The following is a 20,879-nucleotide window of genomic DNA, read 5'->3' on the forward strand; positions in this document are numbered from 1 at the left end:
GCATGGGAAATACCTGCTGATATCAATAATACTTCACCTAATGGTAACAATGCAAAAGGAAACTTTTCAGGGTACTAATTGGCAAACCCAAACTCCTTTATCCAAGGGAAATACAATAAACTTTCCTTTTACGTATTTAATAATTTACAATGACCTTTCAAAGAGAATTTCACCACCCTTCAAAGCTTCAATCCTCTAAATGCTGCCAGTTCAATTCTAGCTAGTGACTTATGCCAGCCCTGCCAGAACCAATGTTTTTAAAGCAATTATTTAATAATTTATTTTCAACAGCTACAGTACAAAGAAGAAGAACGGCCATCCTGGGTCAGACTAAAGGTCTATCTAGCCCAGTATCCTGTCTTCGACAGTGGCCAATGCCAGGTGCCCCAGCTTCTGGGAATGAGAAGATGCCAAAGAAAACTAAGCAACCACGTTAAGAAGAAAAAGGGAAATGATGTATCCCTACCTAATTTTGCTACAAGACAACTTGTACAATTAAACTTCCTGTGCACTACGTTGCAACTGTATTCTATCACACAGCAAAAAGCAAGGGAAGAATTTATACAGCACTAGCCTTTTGCAGTAACACACTGGCTCTCTGATGATTTGTTGTTTTTTTAAGCTCCTCCATAAGCTCTTGCCTCTCCTTTTGGAGCATGAGGAAAAAAGGGAGAAATCTCAAGTCTTACTGACAAAACCCAAAGTTTATATTAGATGCATGTAATGGCTTGAGAATGGATTCACCTGAAACTGAGTCTGCATTTCTGCAAATGTATTTGCAATGACAAAACTTGAACTTAAGTTCCAGACAAAGAACAGAAATGCATATTAGAAACTTAAATACCATATATGTTTTGACTGGAATTGCCTTTTTATATGAAAGCATTTGGATATGCCTGGATTTTAATATTTTCTGGCATATAGTTACAATAGGTTAAAGAACATCCTTACCTGTTTGGGTATCTGCCCAAAGTTATTAATGAATCCTATTGTAGCTGTCTCTTTTAATGGGTCATTTATGTTGTATATATCCACTTGCCCCTCATAAAAGAGATGATGGAAGACATTTACAGCTTCTACTGCAGCTGGGCCTTGCTGTTTATAACCAAAGATTAAGTCAATCCATTCATGCAGATGTGCGCTCACAAAATCACATTCCAAAGCCTGTAATTCAAAATGTATGCATTAAACTGAGCAGATAGTCACTGACTGAGTCTATTATCTGACTGTGATGGATGAAATTACACAAAGTTTTTGATATGTTTAAAGAAAAAGCAGTATAATAGCACCTTATTAGCTGCCTCAGCCAATACTGATACTAAGAGCACATGGAGGACCATTGGTTCTTTAGTCCAGCAGCATAACAGGGTACCACCCCAAGATGCAGATCAAATAGAAAAGTGATTACAAAGGATGCATTGAGCTCCCTAGACTGGTATTTAAGTCCAAATAAACTTGCTGTGTTTTTTATATTATTAAAATGTTTATTACCTCCCGATGAACTCTAATAAATTCACGAGGATCTCCCTTTGCCCATGGGGGAAGTATCACGTCTCCAAGCTTAGTACCATTCTGTTTGCAACCTACAAAATAAATTGAAGTTTTAAAAGCAAAAAAAGACAGTGATGCATCTCAATACGAGAAGAAAAAAAAATTACCTTAATAGTTTTCACTACAGAGAAGCCAAACAAAGTCTTTAGCCCTTCCTAATAAAGAGGTTTTTAGAACTTTAATTTCATCTTGCTATAGCTGTATTTTCTATTTAAATGGTTCTGTGCCACAGGGTAGATACTTTGTAAGGAATGATGTCTTTGTAGAATAATGGAAACAGCCCATGCAACAGCCTCTTGCAGCCATACCACAAGCAGGATCCTTTCTGCATATTTGGCTTGTACTGAATAATGACTGGTTTTTTAAAAAAAAACAACTTCAGAAAGCTCTATTCCATCCTTTCAAACACACACATGCACAAGTTTTAAAAATACAAAATGAGAAATATCAGAATATGAAGATAAATTCCTCGGATGGAGTGACATTTTGGATGTTAATTATAGCAGACTTTCGGGTCACTTTTTTGAAAGTTTTACACTTTTTGAAAGTTTAAACCTGTCTGATTTTAAGTAAGGGAGGACTAGCAGGTGTCAAATGACTAATTACTGAATTCAGTGCCTTTTCACTGATTTATATACCAACAGGCTGTATAATGGAGGAAAATAATCCTGAGGTGAAATGGTATAACAGTAAAAACACATCCCACTGGTAGAATCACACCATGATTCATTTTCTCCATATAAGGAAGACTTTTTAAACTACCAGAATATATTCATATACTGTGTCCTCTGCTGTAAACCTTGAAGGACTGTTTCTTCAACCTTTATTCACAGTGAGAAGTACTACAAAAGTCCCACTCTTGAGTTCATGGGATTATGCTTGTAAATACCACTTAATATAAATAAGGCTTGCAGAACTGGACCCTGAATCTTTTACTCACTGAAGTTTCAATTTTGTTGAAAAAACAAATAGAAAGGGATAGAAATATGAGTTTCAGAATATAAACTAGCCTGTGATAAAGGTTAAGAGGAAACTTTCCCTAAGATCATATGTCTAAACAGGTACAGTAATTGCTATGTTCTTGTGTCTGACTGTGTCATTAGAGATCCTTGGTTCAAGCTTCTAAACTCTTAGGAAATATTCTGCACCAATGATATTGATTTTTAAAAGGTATGGATGATTAGTAATACCTGTTATTGAATTTGCAGCATAGAACTTGAAAAAACTAAACAGTTAATCTCATAACAAAAATATGATGCTATGGCAGCAGTGATATTTATCTCACATCAGTTATTTTATCTTTCAGTGGTGTGATCTGCCAACAGTTCAGCGAAATTTCACAGCAGTTAAATATATAACAGTGGAAATGATCTATCAAACTTTAAACACATTTCAGCTACTTTTCCTTAAAGAATTTCACTCCTAGAAGTCTAAATATCAAAATTGACAAACACATTATACAAACCCTAGGTTATGTCTGTCCTTCAAAAACATTTGGCCTGAGTATTGAAACACTACTTTAAGACTGGTAGATTATATGGCAGAAAAACAGTCCTCAGAAATTCTCCTACCAAAGCAGGATTTGCTGAATGTACGAGTTCTAATAAAAATGCTTCCCTTGGAAATGTAAATTTACTGTTCAATTTAATTTCTAAAATGCAGTTTTATATGAGTTGCTAAAATGAGTATTTGGTGTTTGAGAAAACATCTTCATTCATCTAAAAGAAAAAGTCAAGATTTACAAACAAACTGTCCAGATTTCCCTATATAATTGCTCATAAACACACAGCATTGGGAAATACATATTCTCATAATCAAAAGATAATTAGGGCCCAGTTCCAGTAAGCCATCTGCCATTTTCTTACCCTGTTACATAAATCTTTGTTACATACATTTTACTGAACTTGTTTTATGTCTGAACCAGCTTTCACTATTTTCATATCCATAACACGATGCGATCAGCAGCTTTTGCCTACCTAGATCAAAGTTATTGGAGTTGAGCAGAAACTCCGGGAGGTAAAAGAATTCTGGGATGAGTTCCTTTACATCTGCCATGTTGTGCTTTGATGCTGAATACCAGGCTTCACGCACACTGTGAAACATTCTGTCAGCCAGGTCAAAGTGGCCACCCTGTAGAATGAAATGAGAAGCATCTTTATACCAGAACATTTCTCAGCACAGCAGACTCAGCCAAGGTCTATAAAACTGTAAAGTAAAACCGTTTGGTAACGTTTTATCTCAATCAAATAAATACAATAATAAAAAAGGAAAAAACCTCTCCTGCAACAATAGGGTCTAAAACTATGTTTTCTTCTACCAGTTGCTATAATCTTTCTTTGCAATAATGCTAAATATGAAGCATAAAAAATATAAATCTACAGGATTTTTTGTTTAAAAAAAGATCTAGCCTTATTCCAAATATTAGTCTTTTTGGTTGAAATGCTGGCCCAAAGAAAATAAATATTCTTGCCTGATGGTTTCCAGCTAAGAAAATATTTAAAATGTAGCACTATGAACCCAATTAATTTTCGAGCTGTCAGAAAATTCCAGGCTGCGCTAATGTTTGGTTAATTTGACTCTCAATACTAGACTGACAAACTAGTTTAACAAATTAGTCTTTAAACACTTGAGAACCAAATGAGGGGAACTAATGCATGAGTTCTTTTAACCATAGATGAACAAAGTTGGATTTGAACTATTACTTTATTAAATAAAAAGCTATTTTCTCTCTGTTGAGTTTTCGTGCAGCAAACATTTTTTAGCATGTTCAGACTTCCATCTGAAGGATCATATACATTTGCCTGTTTAAATCTCTTTGCTATTCCAAAGAGAGTAACAATCACCAGGAAGAAAACAATGCAGCTACAGCACTTCCTTTCTTCTACCATGCTCAGTGAGAATCAAGTTACAAGATGATTCACGTTTTTACCCATTTTCAAATTTAAACAAGACACAAACAGAGAAAAATGAAATCTCACACAATTTACCTGTAATCTTAAGAATATCTGTGTAAAGGGCTCCATTCGGACAAGATACGAGGCCACTATCATGGCAGATGAATAGTGAGTACCATAATGATAAGCTGGAGTTTCCCCTGATAAAGAAAAATTAAAAGTTACAAATGAAGAGGAAATAAAGAGGAAATGTTCATGATAAAATCTGCAGTAAATTAAGAAATTAATAGGTTTAAGAAGTGCTAGACTGTGAGAACAGTATGACCCTGAACACATTAAAAATTGGTATTTGCAGCTTTCATATTTGCGGAACTAAGCCTATTTAAACTTTATGATTTGACATTGAAACCACTTACTTAAATTTTGGCAGTAATCCACTAGTCATAATTCAACAGTCTTTTGCCCAGCAACACTGCACATTTAGCAGTTTTATACTTTGAATAATTGAAACATTCCAAGACAGCTACAATTACTTCTAAAGGAGAATTTTTACTTTTAGCCTGTTCTATGATTTGGAATTAAAGGCTTAGTGCTCTAATATTTCTCAGAATTGCTGACTACAGATTTTGTAAAGATTTTATTTTATTCATTTGCTGGCAACAACAAGCTATCTGTACAAATGTCTTCACACAATTCTGCTGGATGTTCATAAATGGAACTCTGCCACCTGCTGGTATTGGACAGTGCAGTAACTTTAGAACAATGGTCCTCAAACTTCTGGTAGTGACCTATTAAAGTTGCAGTTAAACTAAGGGCTTGGGAAAGCCAACAGGTGTGAAGGAGCACAAGGTTTGGATGGAGGCATCTCTTAGAGGAGGATTTATTAACGGGGATTCTCTATATCCTAGTAAAGAGGAGAGGATAGAAGTTGATAAAGTGCAGGTAGGAGCTGAAGAGAAACAGTCAAATGAAAGAGTCCCATTCAATTACATTACAGGAAGGCAGACAGCTAAATATTGACACATTTTTATAAGTGCTTGTATATAAATGCTAGATGTCTAAGTACGAAGATGGGTGAACCTGAGTGCTTGGTATTAAATGAGAATGTCAATATAATAGGAATCACAGAAACTTGGCAGAACAATGATAATCAATAGAGAAGGTACTACCAGGGTACAAAATATATTGGAATGACTATATGAAAACAGTCAAATATAATAAAAGTCTTAAATGAACCAAGCTGTACCATAGAATCTCTATTGTTAGAAATGCCAGGATTCAATAAGAATATAGTGGTAGAAATTTGCTACTGACCACCTGACCAGGATGGTGATGGTGAAATGCTCCAGGAGATTAGAGAGGCTACAAAAATAGAAAATTCAATAATAATGGGGGATTTCAACTATCCCCCTATTGACTGGACACATGTCACCTCAGGAAGAAATAAAATAAAATAAAATTTGTAGACACCATTAATGACAGCTTGTTGTAGCAGCTAGTCATGGAACCCACAAGGAGAGAGGCAATTTTTGATTTAGTCCTAAAGTGGTTCATTGGATCTGGCCCAAGAGATGAATATAGTGGAGCCACTCGGCAATAGAGACCCTAATGTCATTAAATTTAACAGCCTGGTGGGTGGGAGAGGGGGATACCAAAGAAGTCACCATAGTTGCACTGAACTTCAAAAAGGGGAACTACACAAAAATGAGGAAGCAAGTGAAATGAAAAATTATAGGAACTGTCACAAGAGTGAAATGCCTGCAAGCTACATGGAAACTTGTTTAAAACACCATAATAGAAGCTCAAATTAAATTTATACCCCAAATAAAAAACATGCCACTATGGCGAAACAACAGAGTAAAAGAGGCCGTTAGAGGCAAAAAGGCATCCTTTAAAAATTGGAAGTCAAATCCTACTGAGGAAAACAGAAAGGAACATAAACTCTGGCAAGTCTAGTGTAAAAATATAATTAGGCAGGCCAAAAAAGAATTTGAAGAGCAACTAGCAAAAAAAAAAAAATGCTGTTAATTTTTGTACCTAAATCTGAAGCTGGAAGTCTGCCAAATCATCAGTGGGGCCCACCACCGGATGAATAAGGTGCTGAAGGAGCACTCAAGAAAGACAAGGCCATTGTGGAGAAGCTAAATGAATTCTTTGCACTGGTATTCACTGCAGAGGATGTGAGGAAGATTCCCACACCTAAACCGTTCTTTTTAGGTGACAAATCTGAGGAACTGTCCCAGACTGTGGTGTCAATAGAGGTGGTTTTGGAACAAACTGAGAAATTAAACAAAGATAAGTCACCAGGACCAGGTGGTATTCACCCAAGAGTTCTGAAGAAAACTGCCAAACTACTAACTGTGATATGAACTCTATTGCTTACATCAGACTCTGTACTAGACAGCTAATGTAATGCCGATTTTTTAAAAAGGCTCCCGGGGTGATCCTGACAATTACAGGCTGGTAAGCCTAATTTCAGTAGCAGGCAAATTGGTTGAAACTATAGTAAAGAAGAGAATTATCAAACACATAGGTGAGCACAGTATGTTGGGGAAGAGTCAAATAGCTTTGATAAAGGGAAATCATGCCTCACCAATCTATTAGAATTCTTTGGGGAGGGTCAACAAAAACATGTGTACAAGGATGATCCAGTGGATGTAATGTACTTGGACTTTCAGAAAGCCTTTGTCAAGGTCTTATGCAAAGTAAACAATCATGAGATAAGAGGACAGCTCCTCTTATGGATCAGTAACTGATTAAAAGACAGGAAACAAAGGGTAGGAATAAAGAGTCACAATGGAAAGAGGATCTGTTCTGGGACCAGTGCTGTTCAACATATTAATAAATGATCTGGAAACAGGGATATACAGTGAGGTGGCACAGTTTGCAGACAATGCAAAATCACTCAAGACAGTTAGGTCCAAAGCTGACTGTGAAGAGTTTTACAAAGGGATCTCACGAAACTGGGTGACTGGGCAATAAAATGGCAGATGAAATTCAATGCTGATAAATGCAAAATAATGTATATTGGCAAAATGTAATCCCAACTCTATGTACAAAATGATGAGGGTCTAAACTAGTTGTTGCCACTGAAGAAAGAGATGTTGGCCTCATCACAGATAGTTCTCTGAAAACACCTGCGCAATGTGCAGCACCGTTCAAAAAAGTTAACCAAACATTAGGAACCATTAGGAAAGGGACAGGATAATAAAACAGTAAATATCATAATGTCACTATATAAATCCATGGTCCTCCTAAACCTGGAATACTCCATGCAGTTCTGGTCACCTCATTTCAAAAATATATATTTTAGAGCTGGAAAAGGTACAGAAAAGGGCAACAAAATGGTTAGGAGTATGGAACAGCTTCCATTTGAGGAGAGATTAAGAAGTCTGGGACCGTTCAGCTGGGAAAAGTGACGAATAAGGGGGGATATGACAGAGGTCTATAAAAGCATGCATGGTGTGGAGAAAGCGAATAAGGAAGTATTTATCCTTTCACATAGGGAGTGCGTTTAAAACAAATAAAGGGAAGTACTTCTTCACACAATGCACAGTCAGCCTGTGGAACTCATTGCCAAGGGACATTGTGAAGGCCAAAAGGTTCTAACAAAGTATTAGATAAGTTCACGGAGGACAGATCTATCAATTGCTATTAGCCAACATGATCAGAGATGCAACCGCATGCTCTGGGTGTCTCTAAGCCTCTGATTGCCAGAAGCTGGGACTGGATGACAGATGGATCACTGAAAAAATTGCCCTGTTTTGTTAATTCCTTCTGAAGCACCAGGCTCCACCCACTGCTGGAAGACAATATACTGGCCTAGATGGATCATTGGTCTGACCCAGTATGACTGTTCTTATGTTCTTGAATCATCAAGTTCTTATCATCTGAAAGAAGGGCATAATAGGAAGGGAGTGCAGTATAAAAATAATAGTTTGGACACATGCACAGATCATATTTTTAATATTTAAGGGAATTATTCTAAAATTGATAAAAAATATCAAATCTAACTCAGTTCTAGGGGGCATATTGCGTTCTTTAAAGGAGTAATATAAGGAGACTGATTGCATTTATTGTCTTCTTCAGATGAATGATTACTTAGTAAATACATGCACTGAGAACTGAATGAATAAGCTGTGTAAGATCTATCTATGCAAAAAGATTCCTATTTCTTTGCCTTGTTTATTTTATTTCAGCAGTTCTCAAGCTGTGGTCTGTGAAGAGCTGCCTGGTCATATGATAGTGGTTTTTATTTATTTCTAGCTGCTAGACTACATTAAAAACTGCTCAAAATATATTGCTTTCCTAATATTATTTTTTCATGTAAACAACTAGTTCCACAGGGATGCTATGTGATCACAATCAGGAGGGTACGTGGTCCATGAGATACTCTCTCTATTAACATGCAGTCTGTAGTCTGGAAGAGTTTGAAAACTCTTGCTTTATTTTTTTTGGCAGCAATTAGCATTTCTTAATGTAGTATTCTGCATATCCTTGATGGACTGAATTATGTCTCTCCTTTTTGCACCGGCACAGGCAGAAATGCCATACAAACCAAGTGGGGCATTTGTCTCTGTGCTGGTGCTGAACTTGGTGTAGGCACCAAAAGGGGAGGGTGTGTACATTCCCAAGAGCAGGTAGAACAGCTCTGAGGGCTGCCTTCACTTGGGTCATTGTAACTACTAGGGAAGATGGGCATAGAAATAACCAAGGCTTTAGCAGCCTCCCACACCAGAGACACCTGTGTGGGAAGAGTAGATTTCTAAGCGGGGGTATTCCCCAGAGGGGGCCTTGGAGTTGCTTTGTGGCCACATTTAAAAGGGACACTGGCATAAAGTGGCCACACCACAACCCTTTGTGCCCTCCCACAGGATCTGGTATGGACATACGCAAAAAGTGTTTAGGGTGTTCTTGGAGGAAGAAGACAGGCACACTGACTAACTTAAAATGCGCCCATCTCTGCTCTCCAAGAACTGCATTTGTACAATCACTTACCATTAGGATCTTCCCAATCTTTGTATCGCTTTTTGTACTGTGCTAATCTTTCCTCTGTCTGTGCTCCCATCGGTTTGGCCAGGTTTCTGAATGTCTTGGGATTAGTAAGATCCAGTTCCTTTTAAAATAAACAAATACAGATACTTAAAAGCACTCTGCACTGGCCGATCAACGCGAGCAGCCTTATGAGCTAGATGGTATTTCTCTCTTCCTTGCAGAGTCGCATATCATAAGCAGCAGCAATTATTTAGCTCATCTAGTTAGTTATGCTTTTCTAAAGAATTGTTCAGCCTAATTCAAGAAGATATCTTTACTACATTCTAGTAGTGGGAGTGCTTTATGTCTCCCCCGCATCCCTGCAAAAGCTACCCTCAGCAGCAGGTCTTCATCACAGCACCTTATGCTCACCCTTAGGTACAAAACCAACTGGCCACAGGTACTGCCCAAACTAACATGAGTATCATTTTCCCCTTTTCCATAACTAGGTTTGTCACTTTCATAAGGTTGGGGCTAAACTTCTTGAGAGACTGCAATGTCTCCCAAACAGGAATGCTTCCGCTATGTCAGGGGTGCTCAACCTTTTTCTTTCTGAGCCCCTCCCCCGCAAATGATATAAGAACTCCAGGACCCAGCAGGGGAGCAGGGACTCTGGGTTGGGTGGGAGCAGGCCCCTTGGACATAGGTGAAATTTGACTTCTATTTGGGGGGGGGGGGGCGGCGAAGTCAGGGGCCAGTTGGGTCCAAGCCAGCTCTACACAGCAGGGTCTGGGAAGGGAGCCCCTCCTCTACCCCGACTCACCTCAGCAGGCCACCCAGCCTACCTGGGCTGTGGGGAGGGGGAGAGGGAGGAACCAAAAATTATTACAAAGTGGGGCGGCGGGGCTCAGTTCAAAAAGTTTGAAAACCACTCAGGGTGCTGGCAGGGGGTAGCTAGGGGCTGCGTGTGGGTAGGGGGGTAGTACAGGGTGCAGGCAGGGGATAGCTAGGGGCTGCGTGTGGGTAGGGGGGTAGCTCATGGTGCAGGGAGAGGGGTAGCCGGGGCTGTGTGCAGACAGGGGGCAGCTCAGGGTGCAGGGAGAGGGGTAGCCGGGGCTGTGTGTGGGTAGGGGGGTAGTACAGGGTGCAGACAGGGGGTAACTAGGGGCTGCGTGTGGGCAGGAGAGTAGCTCATGGTGCAGGGAGAGGAGTAGCCAGGGGCTGTGTCCTTCAGCCCTCTGTGGGGAGCCAATGACTGGGGCTTCAGCTGCACGGGGGGTGCTGGGGCTCAGGATCTGGGTTTCAGCTGCAGGGCTTCACAGACCCCTGTTTGAGAACTGCTGCACTATGTCACAAAAGCCACTGGGAAACAGTCTAGAGAACTACAGCAGAGATTTACAAGAAACAAATTTATGACACAAAGCATCACTGCATTTGTGTCCACGGCAATCACCAGGCCACCATGCAAAAAAAACTTCAGCCTTGGTCCTGCAACGAGCTCTTTGTAGACAGTCCTCCTTGTCTGTGCAGAGCCGTATTAACTTCAATGGGACTTTGCACAGGTTCAGGGTCACAGGTCTGCGTGGAGCTCATTGTAGGAATACGTGTAGTAAGAAAGTAAACTGAAATTAAAGATTTGGAAAACTGAGTACGTCTCAGCTCCACTGAGGTAATGTGAACCAACTATAATGTTAGTGCACCTTAAAAATGTAAAAATATTAGCATGACAGAGATAAGTTTTCATATTTACCGCTGAATCATAGTCTGCAAGGATCCAGGGGAAGACAGGGTACTGCATGAGATCATTATAGGATCTGCCAGCCAGAGTGTTCAAGTGCATCAGGTACTGGAAATTACTGATTTCTCCTCTCTTAAAAAGGATAAATATTAGCATTTTAGTTCATTTTAGAATAATCAAACACTTACATTGGCAGATCTTCACGGTGGTCAGCTCTCTAACAAGGTACAAACTACAGCATAAAAGATTTGTGGAAATACTCTCTGAGATTTACTGCATAGTTTTGTCTCACACTTCTAATGGTGCAGTCTTGTTTCTTTCAAAATACTGCAAAGCAATTTGCTGTGGAGAGGAGTGTTCCAGGGTACTATATTTTTCAACCTACTGAACATGAGCACATTTTATTCAAATATTTCATTGCATATGACTATAAATTTTGGCTCTTCCTACAATATACGCACAGTAGAACTCTCATACTTACCTCCCATCTTTGTGTCACAGATTTCTCTCCCACTAGAGTGCTAAGCAAGCCAGACCTAACAGGAATAAGGATGTGTCAGTATTTTTCTATTTAGCACAATATTGTGGCTGCATCTTTGTAACATGGTACAAAACTTAAAGCATTAGGATTTGAATACCTACATTTTACTCTGTAGAATTATAAGAGTTATAGTACCAATGATTACTACTACTATACCTTAGCAACGTTGTACAATGCTTTTCAAATTGACACCCACATAAATCAGTGCACAAATGTTAGCTGACTTCTGAACAAAGGTAATTACAACATTTAACTATGCATTTCAGTGCAAGCAGGGGCGGCTCTACCTTTTTGGCTGCCCCAAGCAGTCATGCGCGGGAGGCGCCCCGGAGCCGTGGGAGCAGCGGACCTCCCGCGGGCATGACTGCGGAGGGTCCGCTGGTCGCTCGGCTGGACCTCCCGCGGCTGCGGACGGTTCGCAGGTCCGGCGGCTCCGCTTGAGCTGCCGCAGGCATGCCTGCGGGAGGTCCAGCCGAGCCGCGGGACCAGTGAACCGTCCGCAGTCATGCCTGCGGCAGGTCCGATCGTCCCGGGGCTCCGGTGGACCTCCCGCAGGCATGACTGCGGCAGGTCCCCCGGCCCAGCCTGCCGCCCCTCCGGGAAAGGGCCGCCCCACGCGCGTGCTTGCCGCGCTGGGGTCTGGAGCCGGCCCTGAGTGCAAGGACAAATTAACATTCTAAGACCCACATTATGAACAGTTATTTAATATGTTAGATTAAGTTCTTTTCATGCTGAAATCTATTTCACAATAAACAAATTAATTTATTAATAATGTTAATTCACATAATATACATAACTTTTGTTGGAAAACAGTGGTGCCAACAGGAATTGTAAGTTAAAGGCAATTGCAGTTAAAGGCAATTTGTAAAAGCAAAAGTTTTATGTGAATTCCCCTTTTCTTTTTCTCACTAACAACTTCCTGATGATCAGCATTTTTAGACCTAGCATCTCCAGTCACTCTTGTTGGTCTGGCTCAAGGCAGTGCAGTTCAGCACGGAAGATACATAGTTCTCCAGAAGATCCAGAACTTTAAACAACGTAAGTCTATATTTAAAAAGACAAGGTGGGTGAGGTAATCTCTTTTATTGGACCAACTTCTGTTGGTGAGAGAGACAAGCTTTTGAGCTTCCACAGAGGTCTTCTTCAGGTCTGGGAAAGGCACTCAGAGAGTCACAGCTAAATACAAGCTGGAACAGATTGTTTAGCACAAGGCATTAACATGTTGTAAGAGACCATTCAAGCTGAAATGGCCAGTTAACACCTCTGCAGTCACAGGGCAAAAGAAGGGGGTTAGTGGGTTACAGATGATTGTAATAAACCATAAATCCTGTGTCTTTAAGACCATGATTTTTAGCGTCTAGCAAAATTATGAATTTAAGTTCCCAGGCTTGTCTTTTGAAGGTTTGTGCAGGTTTTCTCTGAGGACAAGAGCTGATAGGTCAGATATAAAGCGATCGCTCTGCGAAAAGTGCTCATCCACGGGTGATAGGGTGTTTTTGTCTTTTATCATTTTTCTGTAAGAGTTCATTTGAGAGCGTAATGATTGTCTGGTTTCACCTACAGTTGTTAGTGGGGGCACTTAGTGCACTGGATGAGGCACACCACATGTTGGGAGGGATGTGGAAGGCTCCTGGATATTGAAAGGTGTGGGGGGGGGCAGGGGGGGATTGATCATTGTAGCAGTGGAGATATGTCTGCAGGCTTTGCATCTGTTGTTACAGGAGGGTCTGGTGCTGCTTTGAGTTGGTGGGTCCTGGTCTGTAGGGAGCTTGCTTCTGATGATGAGCTTGGTGAGATATTACTTCACTCACCTTGCCTATCTAATACCTGGGACCAACACGCCTACAGCAAACACTGAAAACAACAGTCTCTTCACTTGACATTCTGAGCAATAGATTTTTAGGAAAAGAACCACATACCCTTGTTCTACACTGGTGTTAGGTCTCTGTCCAGACACAGACTCTGAACTGTCAGTTAAAGATGGAACCACAGCCAAAAACCTGCATTAGTTAAAAGAATAAAATTAATTATATTTATGTTCCATGTGTACCTTGTATTTAAGAGAATCCAACCACCAAAACTCAGTTCAAATGGCAACTTGATTCCAAGCAGCCATGTAAATTCTTTTTAAAAAAATTAACTACCTGCTCTCACTCTCCCAATCTCCTATCTGCAAACAAAGTTAGACATTTAAATCTCGTATTTAACACATGTAGCAAGTTTAGCATTTCTGGATATCAAGAGCAGATACTTACTTCCTCCCCCTGGTCTCAATTATGTCAAGAGGAATTGTCTCTCTCTACTTTTGATTGGGGTGAACAGGATTGAAAACACAGAATTTCCCTTCTTCAAGAGAGGATCTAGAGCTCAGGAAAGATGACCAGATGGGGAGTTTTTCCGTGTTTTTCTTGTTTTCAGGCGTTCTGAGAAGGATTCTCACCCTTGGCAATGCACCAGTCTATTTCTTATTTGGGGCTCATGTGTGAGTGTCTTCCCCTGTGCTCTTTAGCCTCTAATATGTAACTGAAGAGATGATACAAGGGATCATCCTCCTCCTACACCAACAAGCAAGGTATGAAGTTAGTCATCCACTTAAATATGGACAGGACTCTAGAGTTTTAACCTTTGGATTGGACTGGGATGGGAGAGGTGGGGGAATTTTTGAATTTAATCTCAAAGAATTCTTGATTGGTGAGGCGATTCTGGCTCTCTGACCTCCAGGTGGTGAAACAAGCTAACTCGGCCCTTGTGGTTGTGTCTCCAGAGGCATCCGGCTGTTGTTGAGGGATGCCACCCAGACTCTGTGCTCCTTTCTCTGGCAGGCCACAGGTTTGTTAGCTGGGAGCAATTGTGCCAGAACTCTCCTTTTGTGGCTCCTAAGATGATTTCCTCACAGACTTGCCCTTCCAGAGACAGAGACAGAGAAGGTGTTCTGTAGAGGGTCCAGTCATTACAACTAGCAGAACATTTTGAAGGATTCTGCTTACTGCTGCTCCAAAATATGCTCTAAAAAGGGACTGCTGAACTCTTGCTCTGTTTGTGCATCAACAGGTGAAGAATATGACACAAGGGTGATGCAGTCTGGACAAGCCACAGGGCCCAACGCATAAATCTGAACTGCCTCCTGTATTTGCATTCAAGAGGCACAGTTCAAATGCATTGATTAGGTGAGAGGTCATAACCCAGGAAAAACTAGTAGTCCACTAGTGTGGGACAGCCATGCTGCCCAACTGCTCTGTCAACTGAAACACAATGTCAAACTAATAAAAATGTTAAAGCTTAGTTGAGTATCTGTTAGTACTGCAAAAAGCTGTGGGTGTGTCTGTGTGGAGAAAGGTAATTCCATTTTGCGGAGAATTCAGATATTTCAAAATTTGGGTTCATTCTGATTCTGAACAAAACCCCCCAAATTTCAAAATTCCCTGTGAAAGGGAATGAAGCCCTGACACTGAGGCAGTCCACCTGGCAGGCTGCCCCGGAGCCATGGACCCCAGAAGCGGTAAGGTTCCTGACTCTGTGGCAATCCATATGGCACGCTGGTCTGGTGCTGCAGACCCTGGAAGCCCCAGCTAAAGAGCTATGCACTCTGGAAGCCTTGGGGTCTCTGGCTCTGAGGCAATCAGTCAGGTGGGCTGCTGCACAGTGGTAGACCCTGGAAGCTTGGGCTGCTAACAAGTCATGGACCCTGGAGGCCTGCAGTCCTTGACTCAAACTCTAAAGCAATCCATCTGGCGGGCTGCTGAGGAGCCTGGAAGTCCTGGGGTCCCCAAGTCTGACTCAGCTGAGGTGGCAGATACGTAGGCATGGTTCATCAAAATCAAACCATTTTGGTGGAAAATTTCAATTTTGATGAAATGGAAAATTCTGATGAAAAAGTGTTTTGTCAAATTTTTCTAAACATCTCTATTGTCTGCTCTAGAACAGAAGTTGAGGTAAGATCGGAGTGTTTTAGCTAACCACAAACCTTATCTCCAGCATAGATGTGGGTTAACACTTTTAACCTTGACTCAGCTGGTTGAGGTCTACAGGTTTACTCTCTGTCTGAAGAAGGACCTAACGTCAACCTCTTTTCTAGTGTAGACAAACCAACATTCTTTTCTTTTTCAGACAGCATGAAAGGGTGGGCTCTCATTTTCTCATCCAACCTTGAGCTGCATTCCCTCAGAAACAAATATAAGATGTCTAGATGTTCAGTGGCTTTTGTTTGTTCTTCAGATCTCACTTTTTGTCCAAAATCCACAAGCAAACTTACTTTATCTGTACACAGAGCCCTCTTCTCCATGTGCCTGGAACTGCAAAATCTCCTTTTCCCATCCCCAAATTTAAAAATTTAATTTATACAACATATCTGGGTCACCAGAGAATAATCCAAACATAAAGACAGTATGTTCAGCCAACACTCAGGGACAAGGCATGTCAGTCATTACAAGTATATCTATACTATCTGCATTACAAATAAACAATGCAGAAAACTCATCAAATGTTCCTTGGTATTTCTATTGTGCCCTTCCCTGTGCTATGTGGGCATCATATACAATACAATATCTACAGACCATGGATTAACTAACTGGTACAGTTTCTCTGCAGTGCCTATAGTATGGTGTTTTCAGAGCCAGATATATCCCGCAATGAAATTGATTAAATCTGTAATGTGGTGTGGTCTCCCTTTTCCTGGGGCTTATGTCCATTCTAATATAGCTATCAAAAATAATTTCAAATATGTTTGATCTTTTTAAAAAAAATAGTAACACTACTAATCATGCTCAGTTTAAATCACTGTAATTTAACTTATTTTGGAATACCTTTGATAGACTTTATTTCTAACTCCTTTCTGGAAAGCTAGAAGATAGTTCCGTCCATCTCCTGAGAAAACTTCAACAGCAATTGGCTGGAAAGAAAGGACAGACGAAAAATATGGATATCAAAGGATGTTACAAACAATAGGACTAATGAATTAGTGTGTCACCTCTTAGAATCAGCTGTTGTAGCTCACATGTGAAATAAGTTTGGTGATCTCAGTTTAGCCATAGTGAAAGGTTGACAACGATGACACCAACTAACTTAAAAACTGCCCGAATCAGTGCTGTCGGTCCATGTCCAGAATATTAAAATACACTCTGTCCTCAAGTAAAAAGTATACATGCCAACATTTTCAAACTTGGATGCTAATTTTAGGCAACTCAATCTATATTTTGGGACTCCAAATGGCCTCACTTTCAAGTTGCTGAATACCCCCAGAAATTATTATTATTATTATTATTTTTTTTTAAAAGTGACACTTTCAACAAACAACAATGCTGGCTAAATTCTCTCCATCCCCATCCAATCAAAACAAAACAAGAGTCACCTGTAATAGGTATCTCCTTTTATGTACTTCCTTGATATCTTCATATGCGAATATACTGCATGTTCTTTTGAGCTGACTTGGACCTTGCCTTGCTCCTCTAGGTATAATTGGCTCATGCATACTGTAGGTAACCAGAGGAAGGACAGTTAAAAATGACCACCAATGTATAGCAAAAACTATTTTTCAACTGTATGGAGTTTGTTAAGCCAGGCAGACTGCAACTATGAATCTTATTATTTTTAAAGTCACCACAGAGGAAAAGCTACTATTGTAACTCAGTGAACAAAAGTTTAAAATGATTCTCCAAAGGTTAACTTAATTATCTTTATTCTGAACTGCAATTTTCTATGATATTTTATTAGTATAAGTAATAAAACCAAGAATAACAGAGCCAAAATCATAATATCAATGCTCTGAAAAAGAAATTAGAGTTCATGACTAAATAACACAAGATTTATTCATAATTCTGTGCATATCAATCTACAATTGTGGAAGCAGGTGCAGTTCACATGACCATTCTAAGTTTGACAGTATAGAGTTTTGTTCTTTAATCTTTCACAAATTGTTTCTTGTCTATTTACTAAACAAGCTAAACTGACTCTGAATTCACTCACTTTGGAGGCAATGTCTCAATATCGCGTATTTCTCTGGTGGCTGTCATCGTAAACCCATCGATCACATAGAAGTGTTCTTTACCAAAGAGAAGGAGTCCCTCACTGGTATCTAGACCTTGAACTCGAGCACAGCGGTACATGTGCTGAATCTGTAACGAAACCCATAGGATTAGCAAAAGCAGCTTAACTTAGCTCAAGTTCAGTCTGTTGCCTTGTTGGAAGTTATGGCTTGTTCTCCCAGACAATACTTTCTTATTTCAACTACAGCAATTCTGTGATACTTCTTTTATTAGTTAAAATATATGATAAAGACGCATCAGACAAATGAACTAAAAATTGGCTATAATAAAACTGTGTACAATTCAGAACAAATTATACATACCCATCAATATACATGCAATCATATACTCTTTTCTTTCTATTGTATTCCGTATCCATAAAAGAATAAAAGCAGGGATTCAATAAAAGAGGGAGAATTTACTAGGACATAAGAGTCTGTTACGAATATTATCTAAAACAGTTGTGTTCCATTTGTTTAAAAGATAATCAACAAAACGTAGATTAAAATGGGAGACTATTTTTCTCCATTATCCCACAGAATAAACACCAAACCAAATTGTGGTCATCTGTCAGAAGAACCAGCAGGAATGAAACGATACAGACTCTGACAAAGGATTAATGGAAACACAGCAAGGCACTACAACAGACCTTCTTGAAACATGTTTTAATCTGAGATTAAGGCAGTGTATATGAAAACTGAAGACTTTTCCAAGCTTAGTTCGATATACAAATTAATTTTAATTCTACCTTGTCTACAAGCCAAGTAGTACTGGACTATGATCTTCAGTTAAGAGGTATTCTAACTACAATAGCAGCAATAGTAGATTACATATGATTGTTGAAGAACATTACAATTATTTTCTGTTTGTTTCCCATTTACCTTAAGATGAACAACAGAGACTCGATAGCAGGTGTTCTGAAATAGTGTAGATTGTTTTTCTGCAATACTTCAGGCTAATTATCTTAATAGAGTTTTTTTCTCTCTCTTTTAAGAAAGTTGTTCAGTCACATAGTGAGCCAGTCCACTTCAACAGTGAGCGCAGCATTCCCATAACTACCCAAGGAGGATTGGACACAATGCTCATGTGCTAATGGAAACTCCTGCTCCAATTAGTTACAATTTTTTAAACTTAATTATATTGAACCACCATTACAGTGAGAAATAAGCAACCTGGAAAGTTCCAGCTTGTAAAGTTCAGCCATTTTTGCACTAAATTATTATGTGTATATGCAACTGTCTTTACCGAGCAGAATTTTTTTTTTAATTTAATCTAACTCAGAATTGGATAAACAGATTTTGCTTTAATTTTCTTTACAAATGAATCTTTGACATAGGAGGATGAGTTTTTAAAATATATTTAGAACAAAATATCCTGACAATGGTATTGGTCCTAGATGGCAATGGAGAATTATCAAGAATAATGCAGAAAAAGTGGAAGTGTTCAGTAAATATTTCTGTTCTATATTTGGCAAAAAAACAGATAACTTGCATCCAAGATTTTTAAAAGAGTTGGCTGAGGAGCTCGCTGGACTGTTCATGTTCATTTTCAATAAGTCTTGGAGCATGGAACAAGTTCCAGAAGACTGAACGAAGATAATGTGCTTATTTTTAAAAAGGGTAAATGGGATGACCTACGTAAATATAGGCCTGTAAACCTGACATCAATCCCAGGGCAAAATAATGGAACAGCTGATATGGGATTTGATTAATTTAGAATTAAAGGAGGGTAAAGTAATTAATGCCATTCAACATGGGTTTAAAGAAAACAGATCCTGTCCAACTAACTTGATATTTTTTGATGAGATTACAAGTTTAGATGATAAAGGTAATAGTGGTCTGAAGATCAGGGTATTGGTACCAAGAGGTGCTCAGTACCCATGAAGAGCAGGGAAACTGGCTCATCCGTTATTGAGAGGTCCTTAGTATATCTGAACTCCTGTGGTACCCAGTAGAGGATCAATACTGATGCGGCAGCTGAAGCCAATGGTACCGCCAATGGTGATGGTACCAAAGTAGACACCAGGGGTGTCTGACGTCATCGCTTGCTCAGTGCCAAGGACATGCCATGCATGGGTACTGAGAGTTGGGCTGAATTTGTAGATAAAGATGGCTGGGCGGAACTCGATGGTGCCAGTCCCAAGTATCTGTGTTTACCCTCTTTGCTAGTAGAAGGTACCGAGGCCCTACCGGTGCTGTGTCTCTCCTTTGTGTTCCAGGACTTTATGGCCCTGCTGGTACCTGAGGAGTTGTCTTTTGATTCAATGGTATTGACTCGAGAGGTCGAGGCTCTGGAGACCATAGATCTCACCGGAGACCTTGACTTTTTCAGAGCTGGCTCCTTAAGGTCAGAGTCCGTCCTCCTTTTTCTGGAAGTCTTCCCTGAAGCTTCCTAAGTTTTCCTTTTCTCAAGGGCAGCCTGCACCAAGGTAGAAGGGGCACTGGATGTAGTTGGAGACAGATGTACTGAAGGGAAGAGGAGTCTCCTGACCGGACTCAGGTGGTGTCTGAGTTCAATCTCCTTGTTTTTCCTTGTCTTGGACTTGAGGGCCAAGCAGAAGTTGCACTCCTGGGAGACATGGGACTCCCCCAAGCAACAGACACACTTACAGCGGCCGTCACTCACAGGAATAGCCTCTCAGCAGGAGAGGCAAAGTTTGAAACCTAGTGAGCCAGGCATGCCCTGCTAGGAAAAAAAAAAAAGTCCTCCCAAGAGAAAAGAGAGGGGTAAAACAATCCTCCCACTACGTCTCTAACAAACTAACTATAAAAATTACCTCAACCACTGTGGAAATATTAGGATAGCCGAGGCACACTCAAAGTAGACATGCTAGGGCTCCATCTCAGGCCTAGGCAGTTGAGAAGGAACTGAGGGCAGTTTGCCCATGCGCCCCTATATAGCCTCGGTACCGAGCATGAGGAGGCCTAGGGCACACATCTGCGCTGAACGAACACTGGTAACTGAAAATCTCTGATCAAGGGCTTGAAAGGCAGGTGCACACCTGAAGTCGGACACCCATATGGACACTATGCGAAGAAGAAGCAACATATTTCACATTTAGCACCATCACCCTGTTCAGCAAAGCAAAATCATGCAGCATTCAACACATGAATCATGCAGGAGTCAACAATCTACTGTAGACTTAAAGGGGAAAAATTCAA

At 40.1% G+C, this 20,879-nt stretch overlaps 1 protein-coding gene across 1 annotated transcript in view; it reads right to left on the minus strand.

The window, feature by feature from the left end:
• WDFY3 (WD repeat and FYVE domain containing 3) overlaps positions 1–20,879 on the minus strand; it is a 238,858-nt gene that overhangs the window by 21,027 nt on the left and 196,952 nt on the right. The window contains exons 47-57 of the mRNA XM_045018580.1: positions 17,660–17,808; positions 17,046–17,166; positions 16,501–16,586; positions 13,618–13,698; positions 11,639–11,693; positions 11,170–11,289; positions 9,444–9,561; positions 4,539–4,645; positions 3,528–3,681; positions 1,492–1,583; positions 952–1,164 (exon numbers count right to left, since the gene is read on the minus strand). Coding sequence (XP_044874515.1) covers positions 952–1,164; positions 1,492–1,583; positions 3,528–3,681; positions 4,539–4,645; positions 9,444–9,561; positions 11,170–11,289; positions 11,639–11,693; positions 13,618–13,698; positions 16,501–16,586; positions 17,046–17,166; positions 17,660–17,808 — 1,296 coding nt within the window. The remainder of the gene's footprint in view (positions 1–951; positions 1,165–1,491; positions 1,584–3,527; positions 3,682–4,538; positions 4,646–9,443; positions 9,562–11,169; positions 11,290–11,638; positions 11,694–13,617; positions 13,699–16,500; positions 16,587–17,045; positions 17,167–17,659; positions 17,809–20,879) is intronic.

Source organism: Mauremys mutica, chromosome 5, assembly GCF_020497125.1.
Source record: "Mauremys mutica isolate MM-2020 ecotype Southern chromosome 5, ASM2049712v1, whole genome shotgun sequence".
NCBI lineage: Eukaryota > Metazoa > Chordata > Testudines > Geoemydidae > Mauremys > Mauremys mutica.